The sequence below is a fragment of the Notamacropus eugenii genome, chromosome 2 (assembly GCF_028372415.1).
Source record: "Notamacropus eugenii isolate mMacEug1 chromosome 2, mMacEug1.pri_v2, whole genome shotgun sequence".
Lineage (NCBI taxonomy): Eukaryota > Metazoa > Chordata > Mammalia > Diprotodontia > Macropodidae > Notamacropus > Notamacropus eugenii.
This window is the reverse complement of record NC_092873.1, coordinates 355,260,071-355,275,653: the sequence shown is the minus strand read 5'-3', so window position 1 is coordinate 355,275,653 and position 15,583 is coordinate 355,260,071. Positions and strand designations below refer to the sequence as shown.

Sequence of the window (15,583 nt, the reverse complement as noted above, 5' to 3'; positions counted from 1 at the left end):
TGAACACCTACCCATCCTGCCATCTGTCAGCAACCAACACCAACATCAGATTATCAACTCCTGCCACCCCCACTGTACCCATCTTGCTTGCCTGGCATCATCAACAGCAGCAGCAAAAACTGAGTTCTGCCCCAGAGGCACCCCTGAGACTGGCACAGCCAGTCCAGTCCTGTCTGATGCCACCTGTGGGTAGCAGAGACTGAGATGACAACAACTTATTTTGACTTCCTAGATGCCCTCCCCCTTTGGCTCCCAAGGGAATGGAGGGTAGGGTGGTGGACACTGAGCTCGGGAATGAAGAAAGGTGCAAGGCAGGGAAGCAGGAAAAAATAGGCATTGCTAGTCCTGAGGGAGTGAGGGCATAGCAGAGGGGATTTGGGGTCTGGGGAAGGAGGAGGAGGGAAACAGAAGAGGCAGGTGAGTCAGGGAGGGGCCAGTGAGGTAGAGATGCCTGGGGCTCTCCACTCAACCCTGACTCATCCTCACAACTTCCTGGCTTTGGAGAAACACAAACAACCTGCTCTTCCCACCCCCACCCCAACTCATACAAAACCAGGGGGGAGCAGGGCAGATAAAGGTCAGGGGGCAACTGTATGTTAGGGGTAGAAGAAGTGACCTGAGGCTTTCCCATGCATACCCAGCAGCCTTCCTTCTGGTCCCTATCTACAGCCCTCCCCAGTCCCCCATTCTTCCAACCACCCATAGGGCCATTCCTGGTGGGGGACAATGATGCTATCCAGCTTTTCTGGCTGTGCCCTGCCTAGAGACCCACCTGTAGCACAACCAGCTTCAGGGGATCCCAGTGCCTCCATATGTTGTCCTCTCTGCTTTCTGTGCTGTGTACAGAAAGGCTCAGAAAGGCCCCACTCTGCCTCTGCCTTGGCCCAGCCCTGTCAGACCCAGCCTTCCCTCCCCTCCTCACTCCACCCCACTCCTAGGGAACCTGACTCCTGCACCCCACAGGTCTTCTGGCCTCCCAGTCTGCCATCACCCTCCCAGGCCACCCCAGCTCCCTTCACTCTGCTTGACCCGAGATGACCCTTTCCCAACTCTATCCCTGGAGCCTACTGAGGCAGGGAGACAGGGCTTCCCCAACTCAATTACTCCTACCATGAAAGGCAAGGGTCTGAGGATTTCAGGGAATCTATAGACTTGTATAGGAAAACAATGACATCTTTATTTTCACTAACATCTAAATGAAATTGAGGACTTCTTGCAATTATTTAAAAATCTTTTCCTGAGAAGGGGGCCATTGACTGCACCAAACTGTAAAAATGGTCCATGACACAATAAAAGGTTCAGAACTCCTAAGGCTAGAGATATGCAGAGAGAAGACCCAGAAATAGCATAAAAAGCCAAAAGACACAGGGAGAGGGATGTTGCTAAGACAAGGATAACCCTAGACAAAACAACATAGAAGAGATGGAGACATGCTCCAAACTCAATGATAGGAGCTTTGTAGATGAGGGGGCAAAGCTGACAATCAGCCAGCATCCCTAGGAGGTCCTTTCCTCAGTCTAATTGGGTGGGTGGGGGGAATGTCCTTATCTCATTATGTGTTGGGGGTGGTGGGTGGTGGAGTAGGGCCCTCCAACATACCCACCTACTCCCCTCCCTCTCAGGCCCTGAACATAGGCACCACTGAATGGCATCCCCCATGGAGGGGGATGGGTAAAAAAGGGGAGATAGTTCTGCCAACATCTGGGGGTGGGGTGGACAAAGGCTGACAGGGTAGGGTGGAGGTACTCTTTTTAAGGGATAAATAACTTAGTCTACCTTACAGTATATTACTTTCTAGCCTGTGGGCAGAGAGAAGACCAGACACAGGGATGAGATGGAGGGGTGAGGAAATGTTGGCTCAGTTGTTTCTCCACCTCCCTACTCCCTTCATTTCCTGATCCTACTTTCTGGAACAGGGAAATCAGGATCATGGCATGGAGGGAAAAACTGAAAGTAGGTGAGGTGAACGAGACAAGACCCAGAGGGGCAAAGTCGGAATGGCCAGTCTGGCCTCCCACACCTACCAAACTGGTTTGGAGAATACAAACAAAGGGGGGAAAGGTTCATGAAGGAGGGGAATTGCCCTCAGGCATCCCCAGACTTCCGTACTCCAAAGAAGCTCATACTCCGCCAAAGCTCTCCGCACCTCAAAAGTATTTCCCTCCCACCCCAAGTTCCCCGGAAGCTCTCTTCTCCACCCCCTTTCTCTCCCCAGCCTCCTTGTTTACTTCCTGAAACTTGCCCCACCTGGCTAGCAAAAGCTGGGAGAGGAAAGTCTGAGGGTCAGGGACCACAATATTAAATATTCTAAGTCCTACTCTAAACATCACAGTCTTGAAAACTCTCAGTGAGGCACTGGAGGTCTGGGAGACACTGGGAGTTTTGTAGGGCAGGGGAAAGATTGGAAAAAATTATGTAAAGGTTGAAGAAGTAGGATTGGACAATGGAAAAGGGTCCAGAGGTTATTTGGTAGAGGTCCTCCCTTCTCTCCATAGGCTGAGGTAGTCCCTGCATCCCCATTTGCGGGGAATGAATCTCCCCCTTGGAGTAAGAATCCCAGATTCTCCCTTTAAATGAAATTTGGGAAGAAAAGGGGGAATCTTTGAGGTGCAACTTTGGGAGATCACTGGTAAACAATATAGAAACCCAGGATGACATCTTCCGTGACCTTTGCATCAGGTAGGAAGATACCAGGAAACTGAGGTTCAACCTACCCACAAGAAGATATTCACAACAAAGGTGTGTCTGCCTCTGAAAGGGGGAGGATTTCTTTTAAAGTTTAATTTGGAAAATATGCAAAAGTGGCCAAAATTTGATTAGGGTTAATCATTATTGGTTATTTACCCGGGGGATAGGGGGGTAGAGCTCCCATCTCCCCTAAGCTGATTTGGGGGGGGAGGGAAGCAGAGTCCAAAAGTAACAGATTTCTTATCCCCAGTCTTTATTAAAGCTGCACTAGGGAAGTAAAATTGAAATTCCCCATGAGGAGAAGAATGTATAGCAAGAATGGAATCCAACTATCCTGCATCCTTTTCAGAGTACAGAGAGCTCTCCTACCTCATCCTACAGTGGGAAATGAAGCAGTAGGACCCCCATCTCTCCATTCTCCAGTCTCTAGCACGGGGACCCAGACATCCAACCTCATAATTTCCTTCTTTCTCCCCAACTTTCCTTTCATTGCTTGGTGGACTGAGGTGGATAGGCTCCCAGCAAAGCTGCCCTGAAACTGGGGTATCACTGCTGAGTTTCCCTTGTCCTCCACCCACATTCTTTGACACAGCTAGAACCCAGTTAACAAGATCCTTGAGATTTAAGCTCTTTTGCTGGGGAGCTGGAAGGTGGGGACCAGTGTTGAGCCCATCTGCAATGAAAGGAAAGTTAGGGAGAAAGAAGGAACAATTAATTCCCTCCTCCCAAAACTAATCCTAATTCAGTGTGCCCTAATCATTTTACTGATCCCCCAAATGAAGTTTTCAAGAAGCCCAGATAGACCCCTTTCTAGACAAATCTTAGGGCATCCCAATCAGGGCAAGCTCACAGTAGCTTTGCAGAGATGAACAGGAATGGGGGCTTACTGTGACACTGAGCCTCCAATTAATGCCTCCCTCCAACCCCCATCTCCCTTTTAGGAAGGGAAGGGGGAGGGCTGTCCAGGGGAAGCAGAAATCATCCAAATGAGAAAAGATTCCCTATTGCCGCCACCCTTCAGCTGACACAATGCTGGCAAATATTCTCCCCACAGAGAAACAGAAGAGACCTTTAGCAATGGAGGAGTCACAGAGGACCCAAAGGAGGTCATGGAAAGAGGGGAGAAGCAGGTGAAAGAAGAAAACACAGGCAGGCCGGAAACAAAGAAGGAAGGATCTGGGCAGGAGGGCGTCCCCAGGTATGTCGGAAGAGACAGGAAAAGCTGCCGAGCTCGGCCCTTACCTGGACCCTGGGTGCTGCTACACATCTGGCTGGGGCCATCTGTTTGGGGAGGGACATACCTTGCCTTTATCCACCTGTGTCTCCCCGCCACCCCAGTACCCTTTGCAGGTTCCTTAGCCCTCCAACCTTCATAGGTTCCACCTGCCATCATGGGAACGGGGCTGGGGTTACGACACTGCCCACTAGACATCAAGTCCACCTGTAAGGGGCCCTGGCACAGACAGCAGCTACAAAGATACTGAGGATAAGGGTGAGTGGAGGTTGTTTTCTTGGATATTTCTCTTCCTACCTGGGAAGCCCCAGTATGAGAGGCTCAAATGCCTAGGGTCCAACGTCCGGCTCTGTCTGGTGACAGCCGAGGGTCCAGGACACCAGGGTCAGATTCCTGAGTTTCTCTTTCCAGAAAATGTGCTAGGACGGGGGAGGGGAGTAGAGAGGTGGTAGAACCGGGAGGCAAGGCTGGAGAGGCGGTAAAGTGACTGGGATTGGAAAGGTGGAGGCGGGGCCTGGAGGAAGGAGGGAGGAGAAAAACAAGAGAATACTCCTCCGGCCACTAGGGTGGGGAGTGTTTGTGCTATTATTATCCAGGCCTTTGGGACCTAGGTGTCCAAGGAGGTGGGGGGAGGGAACAGGGGAGGGGCCCAGGTGTCCAGAGCAGCCAGCAGATCCCATTCACACTAGAGGGGACACTAAGGTTTCAGCTCCCAAGAAGAAGGGGGAGGGAACAACCAACCAACCAACAGGGGGCATGGTCTGGGGCATGGGTGCCACCCTCCACCATCCCCACCCCTGGGGCAGAGGGCAGATTCTGGTTTCATGTCTAGGAGGTGCCTGACTCTCTAGGTCTATTCAGCCCTTGATCCCCACTTTGACTTTCCAGAGCCATCTATGCTTGGTCCTCCCTGGTGCAGTGGATAGGGCTGTGGGCCCCGGGGTCAGGAAGCACTAAGTTCAGACCTAGCCTCACTTACCTGTGTGACCACAGGCAAGTCATTTAACTTCTGTCTGCCTCAGCTTCCTCAGTTTTAAAAGGAAAATAATAACAGCACCTACCTCGAAGAGTTGTGAAGATCAACACAATTTGGGGCACAGAGGTACTTAATAAATGTATTTTTTTCTCCCTCCTCAAAGCCCTGGATTCTACTCCCAGCTATGGCTGGAAATCACAGGATCCAGGTCCCTCAGTTCGCTTGTTAGACTTGGTGATCCCAAAGGCCCTGTCCATCTCTGACATTCTATTAAAATGGACGCTGACCCCCTATAGCTCCATCAACCTCCCTGAGACGGATCTTTAAGTGAGTTAGGTATAATACTAGAAGCCATCTCTAGAGTATGACAATTGGAGTCATTGACCAGTGTGGGAAGGGAATGTGATAATGATAATTGTGGGGCCAGGTGAGGTGAGCTTCCCAGGATCTGAAAGATGAAACCAGGGCTGGTTCTGCCAGCTAAGTGTTAACAAGAATGAGCTCCTTCGGAGACAATGTATTTAAAATAGAAAAAACCAATGTATTTGGAATCAGGGCTTTGGGTTCAATCTTGGCTGTGCTACTTTCTGGCTAAATGGCTTTGGGCAAGTCACTTCATCTGGCCTTCAGTTTCCTCATCTGTAAAATGGAGGAAGTGGATTAAATAGCCTCTGAGGTCCTTCCCATCTTTAAATCTGTGATCCAACATATGTATATCCAATTAACCCCCAGAATCTCTCTCATCCAACTCAACAAGCATTAATTTAGCACCTACTATGTGCTTATTACAAAAATGGGGGAATTCTACTAGATAGTCTCTGAGAGGTCCCTTCGACCTCTAAATTAACCCACTACATATCTATAGATAGATAGAGATAGAGAGATAGAGAGATAGAGAGATAGAGAGATAGAGAGATAGATAGATAGATAGATAGATAGATAGTGGGTTAATATATATATATCCTACCAGCCCACAGAATCCTCTCCATCCAGGTCAACAAGCATTAATTCAGCACCTACTATGTGCTCACTATAAAATGAAAACACTATCATGACTAAAGCGCTTAGAGCTGGCTATTTGGTAATTCTGATTTCCCACTCATTCCACCCTACCTTTTCTCAGCAGGACTCATCTGGATTTTCCTTGTAACCTGTTTCACCTCATTACAAATGTTAAACGGAGAGAATGAGCAGCCCCCCCCCCCGCTGTGGCTTGTGAAATAAGCCTGGATATCACCATCCTCCTAGTACTAGCAGCCCTGTGGCTCCTAGACCCTCTGAGGGCTGTTGATGCCCTGTCTGAACTGTGCTACTATATTAATAATAATTATCTCATATCATCATCATCACTGCTGACATTGCTAGAGCATTTGAAAGTTTTCAAAGCACTTTCCATTATCTGATTTGATTCTCAAAACAAATCCTGTGATGTAGGCACTTGGAGGCATTATTACCCCCCATTTTGTAGGTAAGGAAATGCAATGTTTTCTTTTCCTTTTTTTAAATGTATTTTTAATTAAGTGTCTTCTCTCTGCTCCTATACTGTCAGTTCCCCTGAAGACAGGGGTGGAGCCTGCCTTTTCTTGGTATTTGTGCTTCTCTGAACAAATACTTTGGAGCATGGGTTAGAAGGGGGCTCAGAGGCCACCTGGTCCAACCCCCCATTTTACAGATAAAGAAACTGAGGCCCATGGAGGTTCAGTGACTTGCCCAAGAAGGTAGGAAGCATCATCAAGTGGGATTTGAAACCCAGATCTGACTCCAGTACCTGGGCTCTTTCCACCTCCTTAATAAATGTTTGTTGAATTTGTTTCTTCCAACGGTGTAAGTGCTTGTTCTTTAAAGCTGTGTAATTTGAGCATGATGCTGAGGAGAAAAACACAGAGCACCAGGGAAATCTTGATACAGAGACCTGGGAGGACTTGGCACCCTCTAAGGTTCAAATGAAAAAGAACTGGAAACTGTTTCTGTAACTGGAGGGATCCAGGATTGAACACATACTTTCTCTCTCTCTCTCTCTCTCTCTCTCTCTCTCTCTCTCTCTCTCTCTCTCTCTCTCACTTTCTCTCTCTCTCTCTCTCTCTCTTTATTCATAAGATTAGAGAACCATAAAATTCCAGATCTGAGGAAACTGTCTGACCCAACTGCCTCATTTTACAGAAGAGAAAACAGTCCCAGAGAGATTAAGATGCTTTCCCAAGGTCCCCCTTCAACTCTACAAGAAGTTATTTAAGTTCCTACTTTATACAGAGTATCTTGCTAGACATAGAAAGTAACAAAGTTTAGATAAGATCCAGTCCCTGCTCTCATGGAACAGTCCCTAAAAATGGAATGAGAAAATTTCAACAACTATAATGTGTATTTGTGATAAGAAAATCCGAGAGGTGCAGAACAAAGGACTATGTGAGGAGAAGATGCTTTTGTACAAGGATGAAAGAGGGAAGGCTTGAGGGAGGAGATGTGGGCTTTAAAGCATGGAGAACCGTAGCTTGACCCACAGGATAAGTAGCTAACCTTAAAGACAGAAGACTTATATGCAAGGCTCCATAAGGGCTGTGGAACCCCTTGGCCAGTCACTTACTATCTCAGTGTTCTAGGCAAATCTTTAAGACTAAGTCAAAGAGGTGTCAACCTGCACAGGTAGAGGGAGTTTGCTCACCTGAGTGTTCCCTGTACCTGTATAATCACAGCTCCAGCCTCCTATTCCTGAAAACATGGGTAGACACTGATGCCATATACAATGAGTGAGAGAATGTGGCCCAGGTTTGTGGGAGAATGTTTTGTGGATACTTTTAGAGAGCGCTAGGTCGTGAGATGGATACCTGGAGTCAGGAAGATCTAAGTTCAAACATGACCTCAGATACTACCAGCTGTGTGACCCTGGGCAAGTCACCACCTCTGCCTGCCTCAGTTTCCTCATCTGTAAAATGGGGATACTAATACTCCCTAGCTCCCTGGGTTACCATGAGTCTTCAGTGAGATAATATTTGTAGAGCACTTTAAATCGTCCTATAAATTCCATTCACTACCTTTGGGCAGAAATTCCACAGAGGGTCGCGGGGGATGATTTAGTTGTAGAGAACAGCGTGAACAAAGGCACGGAGACGAAAGTCCGGGGCTTGCGGTGGGAGGCCAGAGTGCAAGGAGAGTTCCAGGGCTTCAGACTCCCAAGACCCAGACCTAGATCCCGGGACAACCCAAGTACCAGCTCCCCACAGCAGAGGGCGCTGCATCCCCGCCAGCCATTCAGAGGACAAGCCGGGCCCTGCCCCGGCCTAGCCCCGCCCCCCGATCTGACCCGCCTCCGGACGGGCCCCGCCCCCAGAACGGCCCCGCCTCCGGACTGGGCGCGCGTGACGTGACCCGGCGCTACGTCACACCCGGAAGCGGCGCCTGGTCTACAGGCTCCGTGTTCAGCCGGTCTGTCTGCCCGTCTGGCTGGGCTCGGTCCCGGCGGGGAGTGTGGCCGAGCGGAGCGAAGCCATGAGCGGGGAGCCCGGGGCCGATCTCGAGGAGCCCCTGCCGGGCAGTGGGGTCCGCATCGTGGTGGAGTACTGGTGAGAGGGGCTCGGGGGAGGGGATCCCCCCTCCTCTTTTCCCCTCCCCTCCTCCTCCTTCCCTCCCCTCCTCCTGCCCCTCCCCTCCTCTTCCTCCTTCCCTCCCCCTCCCCTCCTCCTCCTCCTTTCCCCTCCCCTCCTCCTCCTTTCCTCCCCTCCTCCTGGCCCTCCCCTCCTCTTCCTCCTTCCCTCCCCCCCCTCTTCCTCCTCCTCCCCTCCTCCTCCTCCTCCCCTCCTCCTCCTCCTCCCCTCCTCCTCCTCCCCCTTCCCCTCCTCCTGGCCCTCCCCTCCTCTTCCTCCTCTTTTCCCTTCCCTTTTCCTCCCCTCCTTCCCCTCATCCCTCTTCTCTTCTCCTTCCTCTCCCCTTCCTTTGCTTCCCCTCCCCACCTTTCTCTTTCTCTCTCCTTTCACCCCCATCTCCTTTCTCCTCTTTATCTTTTTTCTTTCCTCTTTTCCTAAAAAACACAACCCAAACCCAGAATTCCCAAACTCTTGCTCCTGCAGTGAACCCTGCGGATTTGAGTCCACGTACCTGGAGCTGGCCAGCGCTGTGAAGGAAGAGTACCCTGGCATCCAGATTGAGTCCCGCCTCGGTGGCACCGGTGAGTATTGAGGGGAGGGAATCTGGAAGGGGGCCCTTGGAACTCTGGGGATAGGAGACAGTGGGGCAGGGGCAGGGCTTGGGGCTGCCCTCCTCCAATCAGGGAGGTGATGTATTGGGGGGGGGGGGTCTCAATCCCAGCCAATCCAACCAGCATTTATAAAGCCCCTTCTGGATGTACGGCACAAGAGACACCAAAAGGAATCCAGGTCAAAATAACAAACCCCAAATCCCCAGGTTTGTCGTGTGAGTTACTTCTGTCAGAAATCCTGTGCCACTTAGCAGGTGGGCATTGCGAGCTACCAGGGTGCAAAAGTCAGTGGCCAGCCTGGGCAACCTAAAGGTGGAGCTCTTCAAATTTAGCAAAATTGGACCTGAGGTGACTGGAATGATAAAAATTCAAGTTTATCAAGCCTGAGAGTGCTTTCATAGGCGTTGCTTCCTTGGTGGGGACTGGATTTTGAACCCCATTGTACAGAAGAGAAAAATAAAGATTCAGAGATTAAGTGATTAAAGAGAATAATGCAGAATAAGGAAAAGGTCATTAGCATCCACTAGAGACCTTAGTTCATATCTGGCCACCCCTGCTCTGTGACCTTGGGCAAATCATTTAAGCTCTTTGAGGCTGTGTGACTGTAGAAATGAAGAGATTGGACATTGAACTCCAAGGTCCCTTCCAGCTTCCTGTAGTAAAAGCATCTTTCTCAGGCATACATCTGATTCCATTCAATAAACACTGAGTGCTTACTATGTGCCAGGCACCATGCTAAGTACTAGGGATACAATGGGGCAAAAGATAGTCCGTGTTCTCAAAGAGCTTACAGTCCAATGGGAGTGACAACACATGCAAACAAATGTATACAGACAAGCTATATATATAGGATAAATAGGAAGGCCCTGGAATTGGGGTTGGGGAAGGCTTCCTGTAGAAGTTGGGATTTTAATTGGGACTTAAAGGAAGCCAGGGAGGTCAGTAGTTGGAGCAGATGAGGGAGAGCATTCCAGGCATGGGGGACAGTTAAAGAAGATGTGCCTTGTTCCTGGAATAGCCAGAAGGCCAGTGTATCTAAAAAGTAGCAAGTGTGGACCTTGAACCCCAGATCATCTGCTGACAAGTACAGGGCATAGGGAGGAGACCTGAAGTCCCCAGGGGTTCCCACTGTATAGACTACAAGACCCTTCTGCCCAAGTCTCTTCCTAGAGTTGGGCTGACTTTAGTAAGTAGGTGGCTCAGAGGAAATGAACTAAGAGTGGAGTGCCAGGACACATTGGGAGCCCAACGTGTCTGTGGAATGGGGTTGTTTGGTCCCAAGGTGTGTCCTGACTCTTGATCTCAGACCCCTCAAACTGTTCCTCCTTTTTTCCTATCAGGAGCCTTCGAGATCGAGATCAATGGGCAGTTGGTCTTTTCCAAGCTGGAGAATGGGGGATTTCCGTATGAAAAGGATGTGAGTAGTACAGGGGTGGGGATTAGGGAAGGGGACAATAGGGGTGACCTATTCATATACTCTCACAAATATCCCCTTCTCTTCCCCCAGCTCATTGAGGCTATTCGAAGAGCCAGTAGTGGAGAACCTCTGCAAAAGATCACCAATAGCCGCCCCCCCTGTGTCATCCTGTGACCCTGCAAGATCTCCAGTTCCCTCCTGGGTCAGGGCTCCTCTCCTGTGTCCTGGATGCCCCTCCCACATTGGGATCCTCTCCATCTTAGCAAAATCCTTCCTCATTGGAGATTAGGATAAGAGAGCCCATTTCACTGACCAAGCATCGGTTCATCCCCAGCAACCCTCTTGGTCTTGTCACCTCTCTCCCCACTCCCTCTGTGCTGAGAGATCCCAGCCACTTCTTGGTGAAGCCAGGGGCAAGAGCTTTGGAGATTCCAGGTACAAGCCTGGCTGCTATGTCCCTAGAGAGGGAACCTTCAACCCAAGCTCAGAGTAGGGGAAGAACCCCTAACCCCACCCCCAGTGTTTCATAGAAATTTCCCATCTACAAATGTGTGCACGCACACACACACACACGCACAAACAGTGCCTCAAAGATGCCTGTATCCTCTCTCACCTGGCAGTGCCAATGAGATGCCACCAAACTTCTAATTTATTTCTCACACACGGCACATTCCCTTACTTTAGGGGAAACACCAATTGTTGGCAATAAAGTGACACTGCTACTCTTTCCCCTCTGTAGTATATCCAGCTTAAGGTGTCTTTTTAGCTTAGGAACAGAAAAGAAAAAGAAGGAAAGAAGGGAGGGAAGGAGGAGGCAAAAATCCATGCCCAGAAAGCTGAGCTTAGCCACCTATCCTGCCCCCTCTCAGTCCCTCCCCAACACAGCCCCCCCACTCACTTGGTCCCACTCCAAAACAACAGATGTACCCCCCTTTCTACCAAGGGATTGGAATCCTTATCCAGAAACAGACTTGGCAGAGGTCACTTGGTTTCCTTCCCATCATATCTGATGGCCCTTTCCTCAAGTTCACAAAGTTCTCCCATGCTTGGAAACCCCAAAGGAAGGAATTTCTTCCCTCTCTGAAGCTTCTTCAGTAGTACTCTTCTTTATTTATGTATTTATTGGTCTGGATCTGTGGTTTCAGCAGCATAGGGAATTCCCTTGTGGAAACTTCCTCCACCATTGCTGTTCAGCAACTCGGCTCTAATTTATAGTCTCAAAGTGTTGCCTGAAGCACTTGAGAGTTTAGAGCTCAATCTGTATGTTAGAGGTAGGATGTGAATGTCAGCTCTCCTGACTCTAAGGCCCTCTATTCACTAAGCCATTCTGCTAACCCTCACATTTAAACTAAATCCAGCTTGCTCCATTTAAACATAACCTGGCATCCCCAGGATTCATCTTGGAGAAGGGGTTTTAGACCCCATTGCTGGCCACCACCCATCACTGGGGACCAAGACATACCCAGTTCTTGTCAGGGCCCTGCCACCCAGCCATAGCCCCCGAGACAGGGCCAGAATGATACATGTAAGCTCTGAGGACCAGGTGGGCAGAAGGTACAGGAGATCCTCAGACACAGGCCAAGAGCCCAGATGTTTTCCAAAATATATTTGCAGAGAACATGGTGTATCTCTTCTATACACTCCTCTCATCATTAAAAAAAGAAAGCTAAAAAACAAATTTAAAGGAAACAATGTACAAACGATTTGGGGTCTGGAGGTCCTTCCCCAACCCCACCAAGATTTCTGCCTCCCATTGTCCATTTGGAGCAAAAACTAGTCAGTTAGTTACTCAGTCTCTGGAGATGAGAAGATGCCATCTCTGAGCATGTGTCTTCTTTCCATCTCCCTTTGGATATCTCTGGTGTCCCTTGCAGTAGGAAACCTAGCTGGGGGAGCCAGGTGAGGGAGACATGTGTCTAGTGGAGAAAGCTGACCACATGCACCTGAATTGCAGTTATGTTCCAAACCAAGATTCCAGTCTAGGCATCTGAAGCTCAGAAACCAATAAATATATCCCCAGCAAGGGGCTGGGGACCTTAGAGCTGCCGGAAAGGGAAGGGAAGAGAAGGGGCATTGTGATGGTAGCAACCCAGACCCTTCTGTTGTCAGGCAAGCCCCTTCTCATTCTGCCCAGATATGGAGTCTGAGGGCATTCAAGAATAGTCCTTTTTCCCTTCCCCAATGTGTTTTAAGTGCAGTGCAGAATTTCAGGGGATCTTAGCATCTGGGCCTTCCAGAGATCACACAGTCATGTCCAAACCCAAGTATTCAGGGTTCTCAGCTGTGGGGGTTCCTGCAAAGCCATTAGGGGCAGCCCCTCGATCAGGGGGATCCTGGTCCCAGTAGTAGAGGTTGTCAAAGGCTGGGCTGAAGGCAGTTGGGGAAAGATGAAGGGGACCTCCATGCGGGGCCAAGTACTCGGGATTTTCCACAGCTGCACCAAAGGTAAATGTGTCTTTCACCACTCCATTCTTCCCTGGAGGAGGCAACTTGGGGCGTTCCAGGGTGGAGCCGGATGGGGGAGGGGGAGTCAGGGTCCCCTCCAGGGGTGAAGGGGGTGGTAGGTGCACCTCTGGCTGGTTCACGTATTCTGAAATGTTGGAGAAAAAGAGATCCTGGGTGTCAATATAGATATTGAACCATATATACCTACTGGAAAGAGAGTCTTCCTTTTGAAGGGAATATTTAGACCTTGGCTTAGGGAAAGGGGAGCACCTTGATTTCCTCCCTCCAAAACTAGCTCAAACCCTTGAAGAAGGCGGCTCAGAGTTTTAGCTCGCAGGTCAGGGTGTCCATACCTGGCAGGGGACCACAGGCAGGTGGGAAAATGTAGCCATCCATCTCAGAGGGCAGTGTTCCTGTGGGATCCTCTGTGTAGCGCTGCAGGGGGCTGAGGTCTCGAGGGGGGAGTCCCTGTAGCCCCTTCGGGCTCCCTCCAGGGTCCCCATCAAACACATCTGAACCAGTCCCTTCCCAAGGCTCTGTTGAAGTTTGGGGAGTGTCATCTTCTGAGCCTTCCAGGCCTCCTGGAAGGTCCCCACCACTCTGGGGGCAAAAACAGAGGATTATCATGAGGGTGTGAATGGAGGAGAGTTGTTATTGACTGGACAGGCTGAGTTTCTCTTCCCAATGGATATTGCCCCCACCCCTTACCCTTGTAGAAGAACTTCTGTGTCTTCGGTGGGCAGTACCCCCAGGACCTGGAGCCAGAGGAGGGTCAGGGCAGAAAAAGCCTGGCTGGGGCACCAGGTACTCTTCTGCATCCACCAAGTCACCCATGTCTTCTTCTTCCAACAATGAACGGTAGAAAGTGCTGTCCAGGGGGCTGGCTGGGCCAGAATCCTCATTCTAATGGGGGAATGAGACAATCATGCTAACCCCTTCACCAACCTGATTGTCCCCATCATCCTGTGAAGTTGGGTGGGTGAGATTTCATTGGGAAAAAAGGTCAAAAGCCAAAGCAAGGAAGATGACACCACAGAGTTTTATGGAGGAAATAGAGATGAGGGATTGGGGAGGAGAAAGGGAAGGATGGGAGAAGTACTGAGGAAAATCCTGGGGAGTGAGGGTGGGGCTCAGGAGTTCTACTATTCAATTTTGCACTGTGGACAGAGGGGCGGGATACAGCGTTCTTGCAGTTTGGTGTCTTAGTACCTGGATGACCACAAATCGCTGAGGGTCTCGGGCCATTCGTGAGAATTCAGTAACTAGTTCCCGGAACCGAGGCCGACACTCAGAGTCGATCATCCAACCTGGCATAGGGAAACGAAAGGGCCCCCTCAGCAACCAAAGAAATCCATTGGCTTGTCAGGGAGAAGCCCACTGCAGTGTTTGGGCCAGGCCTTCCTCTGACTTGCATTCAAATCCCTGTGTCTTGAATTCAAACCCTGGTGCTGTTACTCACTTGCCCGTGTGACTGCAGGGGAAGCCTCTGGGCTATCCTTTGCTCATCCATAAATTGAGAGGCTTTGATTGGATGATCTACAAAGGTCCCTTCCAGCTCAAAATAATTTTTTTAGGACTTGAATATATATATTTTATCTCTCATTTGATCTGCACAATAAGCCTGGGGGGTGCCATTATAGTCCCCCTTTTTCTGATAAGGAAATTGAAGCAGAAGTGAACCCACAGAAGCTGCTCTGAATATGTCCTTGGGCAGCTCTCTTTATTCACTACATCATAAAGAGCACCTTCTGAAAATCCTAGTTCAAGCCCTGGTTCCCATGATTTACTGGCCATGTGACCCTATTAGCTTTTGTGAGCCTCAGTTTCCTCATCTGTAAACAGGATAATAGCAATACCTACACTCTGGCTCACAGGAATATCTGGAAGAAAATGCTTCACGAGCTATCAGATTGTCTATAAACGTGAGTAATGCATTATTATTATTAGAATTATGGTCTAGTCTCCTACATTTGACCATGATCATGTAGACATCAATGGTGCAGACAGGGGGCTGTGGCAATCGGTCGCCCTTCTCCAGCAGGTCAGGAATCTCTCGGGCAGGAATCCCCTCGTATGGTTTAGCCCCAAAGGTCATCAGTTCCCACACTGTCACCCCTGAGAAAAGAAGTAGAGAGGTCATTAGACTAATGGGAGTAGATGCAATCGTTGAGGCCCAACCTTGATTGGGGTGGGTGGGTTGTTATAGGGAGAGAAGAAAAGGATGGGGGTGGGACGTGTGGATAGGATAAAATCTTTCCTGTTTATCCCTTCACGTTGGGGGAGTAAAGGATCAGCCATGGCCCGGAGTCTAATGGTCTGACATCCTGGGGCTAATGCCGAGGATTCAAAAGGACATTCTCTCCCCATCCCAATTTTAGCATCATAGATCTGAGTGGAGTTGAGTAGCGTGGGAATAAAAGAGAAATTGACCTGAGCCATTCCTGATTGCTATTTTCACAAGTTTCAAGAACCAGGTTTCACCAGGGGTGAATCAGGGTAATTATCCCCCTCATCTAACTCTTCTGTGTCCTTCCACCAATCCCCCACCCCACTGTGACACAGTAGTCTGCTGGCCTCGATGCTGGGAAGACCTGGATTCAAGTTTTACCTTTCATATTGTGGATGTATGACCCT

At 49.6% G+C, this 15,583-nt stretch overlaps 3 protein-coding genes across 6 annotated transcripts in view; 1 reads left to right on the top strand and 2 right to left on the bottom strand.

Annotated features, from left to right (window-relative positions):
* The window catches only part of GRB7 (growth factor receptor bound protein 7), a 34,174-nt gene extending 29,743 nt beyond the window's left edge, over positions 1-4,431 (bottom strand). For 2 of the 4 annotated variants that reach the window (XM_072646301.1, XM_072646302.1), the window contains exon 1: positions 4,220-4,431. Coding sequence is in view for 2 of the 4 variants with exons in the window: in XM_072646303.1 (XP_072502404.1) it covers positions 3,931-3,955 (25 nt within the window). In the remaining 2 variants the exon portion in view is untranslated. Of the gene's footprint in view, positions 1-3,930; positions 3,970-4,219 lie in introns of those variants that run through there. The other 2 variants (XM_072646303.1, XM_072646300.1) reach the window with 2 other exon arrangements.
* A 3,807-nt stretch (positions 4,432-8,238) lies between these two features.
* Positions 8,239-11,231, top strand: MIEN1 (migration and invasion enhancer 1). Its single transcript, XM_072646299.1, has 4 exons — positions 8,239-8,455; positions 8,960-9,057; positions 10,428-10,504; positions 10,595-11,231. The coding sequence occupies exons 1-4, from the start codon at positions 8,382-8,384 to the stop codon at positions 10,676-10,678; spliced, it is 333 nt and encodes a 110-aa protein (XP_072502400.1). The 5' UTR covers positions 8,239-8,381; the 3' UTR covers positions 10,679-11,231.
* Positions 11,232-12,095: 864 nt separating this feature from the next.
* The window catches only part of ERBB2 (erb-b2 receptor tyrosine kinase 2), a 30,432-nt gene continuing 26,944 nt past the window's right edge, over positions 12,096-15,583 (bottom strand). The window contains exons 23-27 of the mRNA XM_072646298.1: positions 14,918-15,064; positions 14,159-14,256; positions 13,658-13,852; positions 13,303-13,549; positions 12,096-13,094 (exon numbers count right to left, since the gene is read on the bottom strand). Coding sequence (XP_072502399.1) covers positions 12,745-13,094; positions 13,303-13,549; positions 13,658-13,852; positions 14,159-14,256; positions 14,918-15,064 — 1,037 coding nt within the window. The 3' untranslated portion in view covers positions 12,096-12,744. The remainder of the gene's footprint in view (positions 13,095-13,302; positions 13,550-13,657; positions 13,853-14,158; positions 14,257-14,917; positions 15,065-15,583) is intronic.

What these genes read in the sequence shown, in the direction of transcription:
- MIEN1 (XM_072646299.1), top strand. Translation starts at nt 8,382, where the DNA reads ATGAGCGGGGAGCCCGGGGCCGATCTCGAGGAGCCCCTGCCGGGCAGT. An exon ending in CGCATCGTGGTGGAGTACTG is followed by an intron (nt 8,456 to 8,959) that starts GTGAGAGGGGCT and finishes TTGCTCCTGCAG; the next exon opens with TGAACCCTGCGGATTTGAGT. An exon ending in GATTTCCGTATGAAAAGGAT is followed by an intron (nt 10,505 to 10,594) that starts GTGAGTAGTACA and finishes CTCTTCCCCCAG; the next exon opens with CTCATTGAGGCTATTCGAAG.